A 10,144-nucleotide genomic window follows, 5' to 3' on the forward strand; every position below is an offset into this window, starting at 1 on the left:
TCTAATTTGTTTTAAAGATTATTAATTTAATTAAATTAATTAATTTATTTTAAGTTGCTATAGCGCACACTCACCAGAGAGAGACGAAAAAAGAGGAGGAGGGAGAATGGGAAGGAAAGAAAGCAAGCCACAAGTTCTGGGACTTGAACTGTCTGTCGTCAGCCATGTGGAAGTCCAGCGCCTTTAACCACCATGCCACCTGCTGGCCCCTTTTTTACTATTGCTCTAACAGTACTGAGAAAGTATAAGATTCTTATGATGAAGTCCTAGATCTGTTGAATTCTTAAGGACCCTTAAGCTGGAATTTCAGGCCCTTATTCCAAGTGTGTGCTGATGTTTTGAAATAGTAAAAATATCATCTGGGGACCAGCTGTTGGCATAATGGTTACATCACTGGACTCCCACATGGCTAACCGTGGTTCGAGTTTTGGACCCAGAAGCTTGAAACGTTGGATGTGTGTGTGTGTGCCTGCCCAAAATCTCAAGAGGAGGAGAAGTGATTGTGGCACCTCATCCCCACAGGGGATGAGTCTTTTTCTGTCTCTGTCTCTCCTGCAGTACACGTACCCTATAACAAAAATCTCTCTTTAATTAAAAAAAAAAAAATCTAATCAGGGGCTGGTAGATGGTGTGGTGGTTGAAGGTGCTGGATTCCCACATGGCTAACCATGGTTTGAGTCCCAGAGCTGGCAGCTTGCTTTCTTGCTTTCCCTATCTTTCTCTCTGTCTGTTTCTGTCTGGTCAAATTAAAAAAAAAAAAAAAAGTAATGATAGCAAATGGAATTATACAAAAATTAATTCTTTAAAAAAAATCTAGGGACCAGTAGGTGGCATGGTGACTAAGGCACTAGACACTCCCACATGGCTGACCACGATTTGAGCCAGACTCGGCGGCTTCCTTTGTCCCTTTCTCTCTCTCTCTCTCTCTGTGTCTCTCTCTGGTCAAATTAAAATAAATGAATAAATAAAATTTAATAATTAAAAAAAATCGAATCTGAGTCAAATTGGACTATAGAGTGGAAGTTTCCTGTGATAAGTAGTCACTGCTCTAAGGAGATACACCAGAGCTATCCGAATTTTCCCAATATGAATGCCCAGTCGAATTTTCTAATTACTTTAATGTTTCTTTACAAGTTCTAGATGAACATAGGAAGAATGTTACCATCTGTATTCCCGACTTTGGTCAAGACCTGTATAGAGATGAAAACTTGGTTACCGGACTGGGTACTGTGCTCCTGTTTGGATGCATCTTATATTCATGGTAAGTAAGTCTTACGAGTTACTTGAGGCCAGTTTTGCAGACTTTAAAATGATCAGAAAAGGAATTAAACAAGTGTAGCAGCTTGAGACAGCAAAATAAATACCCTGTGAGAAAGGAGGAAATAGCCAGCAGTTAAGGTACTGTTAGAGCATGAACTCTGGGCGTTTGAACTTCATTGCTCTTCCTTGAGGTCATCTGGGATAAATACAATAAGTAGATAGCATGTTGTAACATCATTGCATAATCCCTTTAAAAGGTGGTTGAAGAGACTTGGAGGGGGCGTGGTGGTTAAGGTGCTAGACTCCCACATGGCTAACTGCAATTCGAGTCCTGGATCTGGCCGCTTGTTTTCTCACTTTTCCTCTCTCTCTCACTGGCCAAATTAAAAAAATAACAATAACAGGGACCAGCTGACAGTGTAATGGTAATGTTGCTGGACTCCTACATGGCCGACCAAGGTTGAAGTCCCGGGTTGCTCTTTCTCTCTCTCTCTCTCTGGTCAAAATTGAAGAATAATGATAATAAATAAATAATTCCTTTTTAAAAAAATACTAAATAAAATTATTCTTTTTTTTTTATAAAAAAGGTGGTTGAATATTTGGCCCAGCTGCAATGATGTGTGCTGTTAGGATCCTGCAGGCTGGGACTGCATGGGAGGCTTGAGTTCAATTACTGGTAGATCCTAAAGGCTGGGTGCAGTGGTGTGTGCCTGTAACCCCAGTAACTCAAGGGGGCCGAGGCAAGAGGACCTCAGTGTAGTGAGACTCTATCTTGCGGGGTAGGGAGGTTGAATATTAGCTGCCAGAACATTTTTGGAGGGCAAGGGAGCACTGATATTTGCTCAGAGTTATGCATCAGTTCACGCAATGCTTGGTCATGTTGCAGTGGTGGTTAGGATGATGGTCGAATAACACTGATCCTCGGTTTGTCTATGGTATAGTTACAGAGGCTCTCTGTTGCAGCAGAAGGGATCATGCTGACTACTTTCTCACTTTTTTTTAAAGAATTACTTTATTTTAACTTTGTTTATTATTATTTTCTAATTTGACCAGAGAGAAAGAAAGAGAGGGGAAGAGAGGGAAAGTGAGAAAGGAAGCCACCAGGTCTGAGACATAAACCATGACTGGCCATGTGGGAGTCCAATGCCTTTAATCACCTGCTGGCCCCTTTCTGACTCTTTTATTCATGGTAGAGAGCACGTGTATGCATTTGAGAGAGAGAGTGAGCAAAGCGAAGCATCCCCAACAGGGTTGCTCTTGAGTTGCTGGGATCTCGTGTTTCCATGTCAGTTTAGGGATCTGAACCCATGGTTGGCCATTGGCCTCCAGCACTGCAGTTCAATTTGCTGCCAACTGTGTCATGACTTTTTCATTTTTATTATTTTCTATAAAATATTCGCTGAGTGACAACATAAGGCAGTAGATGTGATTCAGATCCGAGTCAGTGAACAGTGAACATTTTCAGTAAAACCACAAAGCTGCTAAGGTTTGGAATCCTGATTCTTAGCTCTTCCTATCTGGAGTAAGCTTTTCCTTCCTGAGTCTGTTATTGGGCTTTGTGGAGAAACGGCAGCATCATAGGTTGATTTAATGATTTGTCATTCAGATATTTTTTTATATTTTCATGGAAAATGTTTGTAAATAAAGTGAGGAGAGAGTAGGTTATTAAACTATATACATAGAATTATTCCATTTTTTTAAAACATGCAGTGTAGTTCTGTTTACATATATAGAAAAAATCCTAAAAGTTGATAAATCAAACTTGTAATTGTGGTGGTATTAGGGATATATATATATATGAAGGAAAAAAATAAGAAACAAACTTACTTATAGACATATATTGGGTTGTCGGAAAGGTCATGAAGTATTTTTTCTATGGAAAAATGCATATGTGTGTATATATATATATATGTATTTACGTGTGTATATATTTATGCATATGTGTATATATATTTATGTGTATATATACATATATTTATATTTATATATTTATTTTATTATGACCTTGTATTTTGTTTTCATTTTTGTATTATAAGGAAAAAAAGAAGTAAAGGTACTATTAGAGCATGAACTCTTCTATTTTTTATTATCGGGGGGAAAATACCTATGTAGGTATTAAACAGAGTAAAGTAGGTTTTGTGGGCTACTGAATGCCTACCAGCACATGAAAAATATTGGCCCCTCAGATAGAAGAAAGTTTGTGTTTGCTATAAATCCATCAGTGAAAAAGGTGGAAAAATTCCTACTTTGTGTGCTCTGCATGTGGAATTATTTCCAGCATGTAATTTTCACACTACCAGAATTATACCATTTCTAGAATCTTGTTGAACCTGCCCTTGTGTGAGAAATGATAAAGAAAATATTGTCTCTTTGTGAATTAAAGCACCATAGTGGAGGTGGTAAGGGCTAGTCTGATATTCCCTAAGGAAGTCCGTTTTCAGAGCTGAAAGCCACCACTTAAAACCTGGGTAAATGGCAACAGCGGACGTTGTTTCCGAATGTTAGTACTTAGACTGCAGACCGGTAGTGCCCAGTGGAAGGAGGAGGTGAAAGCAGTGCTCACACAAGCAGAGATGAAGCGTCACCATTGGCTCGGTGTGACACTTCTGTGACACACAGGCATAGACACACTCCTTGGGGCGGGCCTGGGCCTCCCAGAGTTAGGGAAGCGCCTCATCGGGGAGCCTGGATGATTGATGTCTGCTGTGATTACCCGCTGCCACTCCAGCAGGAGTCCGCCATAGAAGCAAGTTGTCTTAAGTTCACAGGGAAGTGAATTCAGGCTTTCAGGGCTGGGAATAAAGAGGATGTTGCTCAGGAGGGGAGTCTACCCAATTAGGGGTTTTTCAGATCTTGACTCTCAGAGTTTGTTTTCTTTCCTGACTCAGAGGAATGGAAGGTTGAAGGATCTTAAAAAGAGCCCACATTGTGTGGGTGGGAACTGCCATTTGGACATGATAACAGGGATATCTAGAATTCTTGATAGAAATTGTAGGAAGCCAGAGGCTGTGGTTTTTCTGTAGATTAAAGGGAGAAGAAATCACCAATGTTCAACGCAAGGCTACGATTGCTAGCTCAAAGGCCCATGAGCTCTCCTTCACCTTTCTGGAGTCACCCTGCCCCACTTCCAAACACTTATTTCTGGGACCAGCAGCTAGTGTAATGGCTATGTTGCTGGACTCCCATGTAGTCGACTGCAGTTTGAGTCCTGGACCCGGTGGCTTAAATTCACGCCGGGCGCGCATGTGTGTGTGTGCCCAAGATCTCGAGAGGAGAATGGAGGAGAAGGGATTGAGGCGTGACCATCCCCCCAGGGAGTGATTTCTCACTTTCTGTCTCTCTCTGTCTTTCTGGTGAGTGCACATGCCCTATAGAAAAAACCTCTCCAAAAAAAGGGGGAAATAAAACCCCACTTATTTCTGAAGGGGCTCTCTCTGTCCTGGTTCTCGCTGAGGACATCTTTCCTGCAGAGTCCTTTCCAGTACACCCAGGAATGATTGCTGTGAAGGGGTGTCATAGCTTGGACCCCTTGCGAGCCCTCGTCTTGGCCTGCTTGCAGGACCTGATGGCTCTGTCTCTAGGTCCATTCCTGTATACCCTCAGTCCCAGGCCCTTTCTGCAGTGAGTCCAGCCTCCACCAAGTATTCCTTAGTTCTCTCCTCAGTCTCTAGATTTTGATAAAAATTGCTATTCTCTTGGCTTCACCTTCAAACTATCAGGCGGGACAGGATCCTAGAGTCAATGAAGTTCAGTCCCCTCTTTGAACACATTAGGGGACTGAGGCATGCAGCCAATTTCTATAGCACTCTACCCCCAATTTTAGGAAGCTTTTCCTTGAATCCCCTTTGCTGGAGTGTCTGGGGAGACAGGCTGATGGTCTCTCTCTTTCGCTCTCTCCCTCTCTTTTTTGTGGAATGGCTTATATCCTTCTCCAAGGTAGATAAGCCAGATGACTTGCACAGGTACATTATTAGGAGGCATTGGCGCTGTGACATGTTCCCCGGCTATTTTAGTTTTAGCTGTGCTTAAAAAGTGTCAATTATTGGGGTGAAGCGGTGGTACACTGGTAGTACCCGGGATCTTCATGGAAGGGTCCTGGGTTCCTGTCCCAGGACATTCCTGAGCATGTGTGTGCCTGTGATCTGGGTTGACTAACACTAGGGACATAGTGCTACATGGGAACCCTGTTAGGATTCCCTATGTCCCTCCCCTTCCACAGAAGAAATATATATATATATATATGAATAAATAAACTTTAAACTTTAATAAACTTTTTCTTTTCTTTTTTCTTTTTAGTTTGGCTGCAGGGTCTGTGAGCTCACCAGAGAGGGACAGAGTGATAGAGGGAAAGTGAGAAATCATCCCCTAAAGGGGATGGCCATGCCTCAGTCCCTTCTCTTCCATTCTCTTTTAGGGATTTTGGGCACACACGCACACACACCCAGCATGTTTTTCAAGTTAATACTTCTCAAGCTAATGGGTCTGGGACTGAATCACAGAGTCAGCCATGTGGGATCCTGTGCCTTAACCACCATGCCACCTGCTGGCCTCATAAATGAGTAAACTTTTAAAAAAAGAGAGGGAGAAAATTCCTAGCATTTAAGCTCAAGGAATATGTTTTTGAATATGAAATTAGAAAAGCTAAGAGGATTTAATAAATGACAACTTTCTAGTTCAAAATGAGATATTTACTGCAATACTGCAGACCACGTGGAAGCAGATAAAAGGTTAGTGTGATGGGAACCAGCAGTTAGCGTAATGGCTATGTCGCTGGATTCCCACGTAGTCGACCACGGTTCGCGTCCCGGACCCGGTGGCTTAAAACTCACACCGGGCGCGTGTGCGTGCATGCCCAAGATCCCGAGAGGAGAATGGAGGAGAAGGGATTGCGGCATGACCATCCCCTCTGGGGGATGATTTCTTGCTTTCTGTCTCTCTGTCTCTCTCTGTCTGTCTGGCGAGCGCACGCGCCCTGTAGCGAAAACCTCTCAAAAAAAAAAAAAAAAAGGTTAGTGTGATGGCATTGAAGAGAAGATTGACTTGGATTGAGAAGAACTGATGGGTCAAGGAAAAGAGTATTTATTATGTTGGTATGTTCTGAGCCTGCCACTATAAGGGAAAAATAAGAGTACTTGTGGTGGTTTCCATCTTCTGGAAATCCTGCCACTCCCTAACTTTCAGCCAGAAAGCTTCATGGTTCTATATCAGGGGACATGGTGAGGTCTTCCCCTGGCTCACAGAGGGCTCTGGCTTCCTCTGGGAACTGTGAGTCACTGATCGTATAGCACAGGGGGAACACGATTGAACTTCATCACGTGAAGGCTGGGAGTAGCCATTGGATCTGTCAGGGGCCTGCCCTGTCAGTTTGTCACTGGGGCAGAATCCGTGATCTCCAATAGGAAAGCCTGAGCTTGTTCTTTAGACATTTCTGTATTCTGGGGCACTTTGGTTAGCTCCAGAAGCCACCGAAACAGGTGTAGAGGGACACTGCATTGTGCATCATTCTGCCAGTGTGATGAGGCTCTGGGCGCTGCAGTGGTTCCCAGGCAGGGGGAGGGGGAAGGTGGTCACAATGACCATGGGGCATTGCTGACGTACTGGGGCGTGGGAACCAGACAGTAAACCTGCTAGGGCATGTTTTACGTTTTCTGTACGATAAAGCATTGTCTCCGCCAAATGCTGTTAGTTTCTCTCTACCGCACAGGAAGTCATGGGTTCAGATCACACAGGAAGTCATGGGTTCAGATCACGCATCCCTCAGCCCTGAAGGAGACAAGGTGATGGATAACCCAGAAACTGTTTTATAGCAATTTGTGTTATACTGATCAGGTAGATGGTCTTTATAATAGCTTGAATGCAGACAGGAAGACTTTCCTAGGGTTGGGCCAGCTTGTGGCACAGTGGTAACGTGGTACTAAAGGGAACTAGGATCCAAACAAAATTGTGAGTTTGTTCGTCCAATTGACCTATACGTGCTTGGTACATGTCTGGGATCCTGGCCAGCTAGGAAGGCTTGGGGTAGTATGGTGGCATGAAAACCTGTAGAGGGTGCTTGTCTTTCTCTGTCTTCACTCTCTTGAAAGAAAAAAAAAAAAAAGGTCCTAGGTTTTTTGTTTTTGTTTTTATTCGAGACTTTTGCTATAGGGTGCGTGAGCTTACTGGAGAGACAGAAAGCAAGAAATCACCCTTTACAGGGACGGCTACATTGCAATCCCTTCTCCATTCTCCTCTCGGGATTTTGAGCACATACACATACATTTGGTGTGAGTTTCAAGCCACTGGATCCAGGACTCAAACACCACATCAGAGTCCAGCACCTTCCACCACCTGCTGGTCCCAAAAGGTCCTAGGTTTAAAGAGCCTGTAGAAAACTACATTCTCTTGGTAATTTCAAATGTGTTTTATGAGGAAAGGCTATGACTAAATAGAGACCTTATTTTATAGTAAATGCACTTACAGAAGTCACATGTCACTGATGATGAACTGAATATAGGTATTTTTAGTAGCAAAAACAAAACCTCCCCATTTTAGTGCTTGCTCATGGTGGAAGTGAAGTGGCAGAGGTGCCAGAATCAAAAGCTTTGTCTTTATGAAGCCATCATAGCCCAAAGAAGTTATAAAACGAAATACGCTAAATCTTAATATTCATCGTTCAGTTTAATGTATTGATTCCTACTAAAATTATTTTTCCTCATGAAATCTATATATGATATTCAATCATAATTCATATGCACTAAATCCAGGACACCCTGTATGCAGAGCAGGTGTGTGTGTTCATGATTGCTTGGCCTTTGGGCAGTGCATGGATCAGTCCTCTGACCAGGTTCAGTCAGGAAGCCTGAGCACAGCTAGGCTGGGTTGGCATCCCTCAGGTCAAAGAGGAAGTGAGAGGGAAGCCAATGCGCTCCAATGAGCCACAAAAGAAGCAAAGTACTTGGATCCCAGAGGACCTCTTTGTGAGGAAGGCTTTTTGTTTTTGCTGCTTTTTTTTTTTTAAATTATTATTATTTAAATTTGCTATAGGGCACATGTGATCACCAGAGAGATAGAGAGGGAAAGCATTTTAGAAAATGAGAAAGCAAGCTGCCAGGTCCAGGATTTGAACCGTGGTCAGCCATGTGATAATCCTGTGCCTTAACCACCACGTCTGCTGGCCCCGGAAGGTGTTTTGTTTATCTGTATCTCACTGATCTCTTCTGTCCTTGGGAAAGAGGATGACAGTAGCTGAAAGGCAGTGCTGTCTCATGGGGTTGACTGGGTTGAGACAAGTCTGTTAATTCCCACCTGTCCACCAGCAGACCCACTTCTCAAGTGGCAGCACTCCCCTGGCCAGCTCCGGGCTGGCTTCGAAACACCATCAGGGCAGGATTGCCGCCTCTCTCTGATGAGCCCCCAGGGCTTAAGACAGAACCCAGCACACAAGTAGGCCTTCAGTAAATATTTACTAAGTGAATGTATAAAGTTAGCTGTTAACTCCACACTTTGTATTATTTCTATTTGTTTAAAGTGTTTTCTGGAAAATGTTCTTTTTAAAAATCTCTTCAGCCACATTTTGTAGCATTTTTCATCTCTAAGTATGCACAAAGATACTGGAAAGAATTTAAAAAAATTTTTTTATTAACATACTTGTACATGTGCGCTCTCTCTCGCTCTCTCTCACACACACTGTGTCCCTCTCTGGTCAAATGTAAATAAATAAATAAATAATCTGTAGGGGCCGACAGGTGGCGTGGTGGTTAAGGGCGCTAGACTCCCACATGGCCACCTGGGGTTTGAGTACTAGAACTGGTGGCTTGCTCTCTCACTTTCTCCCTCTCTTTCTCTCTCTTGCGGTGCCCCTCTCTGGTCAAATTAAAATGAATAAATAAATAAAGGCAGACATACAATACTTATACAGACTTGTACAGTGGGTTTCCCCCCAGTGTGTAGTGACTCATTCATGATAATGAGCATACCTGTCACCTGGGTCATTTGCCTTTAAACCTGCTGGGGACATGCAGAGCCCTCCCTTTTAGTTACTTTGAGATACGCAGCAAGTGGTTGCCATCTATGTTCTCCCCTCTGTATTTCAAACACTAGAAATGGCTCCTCCTATCTATCTGCAGTTTTTATTTTTGTTAATCAGCATCCCACCCTTCCCAGTCTCCAGCAGTCATTAAAAAATATGTACATTTTTTATTACTCTGATAGTTACTCTGTGTTAAGTTTCCAAACAGAAGACCTCGTTCTGCCATAGGCTGTCATCACAATGATAACTGTGACCTTGTCTTTCAAGCCCTTGTCTCTGGGCTCTCGTTGCCTTTGATCTTTTTCAAATGAGACTAGTAAAAGGAGGGAAAGACAAAGGTAAAATCAATAAATTTTTCTAGAGAGGCAGAAATCCAGTGCTAAAAACCAGCGTACAGGACTGAGATACATCTCGTTTCTCTACATGCAAACTTTGCACCTGATGAAATCCATGTAAATAGACATCAACAGGGCCAGCAGATGGTGTGTGGGTTAGGACACTGGACTCCCACATGGCCGATCTTGGTTCAAGTCCTGGACTTGGCGATTGCTTTCTTGCTTTCCTTCTTTCTCTCCCTCTCTCTCTCTCTCTCTCTCTCTCTCTGTGTGTGTGTGTGTGTGTGTGTGTGTGTGTGTGTGTGTCTGGTCAAATTAAGTAATGTTGATAACAATAATAATAAACAATATTAAACTAAATCATTATTTTAAAAAAATGACATCAACCATAGAATCAGCCAGCCAGTTTTAGAATAAAGTAGGATATTAAAATAGACTGCTGTTTTAAAATGATTTTTTTAATTTGACCACAGAAAGAGAGAGAGAGAAAATGAGAAAGTAAGCCACCAGGTCTGGGACTCAAACCATGGTCAGCCATGTG

General features: G+C 42.7%; 1 protein-coding gene across 1 annotated transcript in view; it reads left to right on the forward strand.

Moving 5' to 3' along the window:
- Positions 1-10,144, forward strand: part of SERINC5 (serine incorporator 5) — a 129,090-nt gene that overhangs the window by 107,677 nt on the left and 11,269 nt on the right. The window contains exon 8 of the mRNA XM_006143515.3: positions 1,135-1,261. Coding sequence (XP_006143577.1) covers positions 1,135-1,261 — 127 coding nt within the window. The remainder of the gene's footprint in view (positions 1-1,134; positions 1,262-10,144) is intronic.

This window comes from Tupaia chinensis, unplaced genomic scaffold, assembly GCF_000334495.1.
Source record: "Tupaia chinensis unplaced genomic scaffold, TupChi_1.0 Scaffold000099_1, whole genome shotgun sequence".
NCBI classification, from domain to species: Eukaryota; Metazoa; Chordata; class Mammalia; order Scandentia; family Tupaiidae; genus Tupaia; species Tupaia belangeri.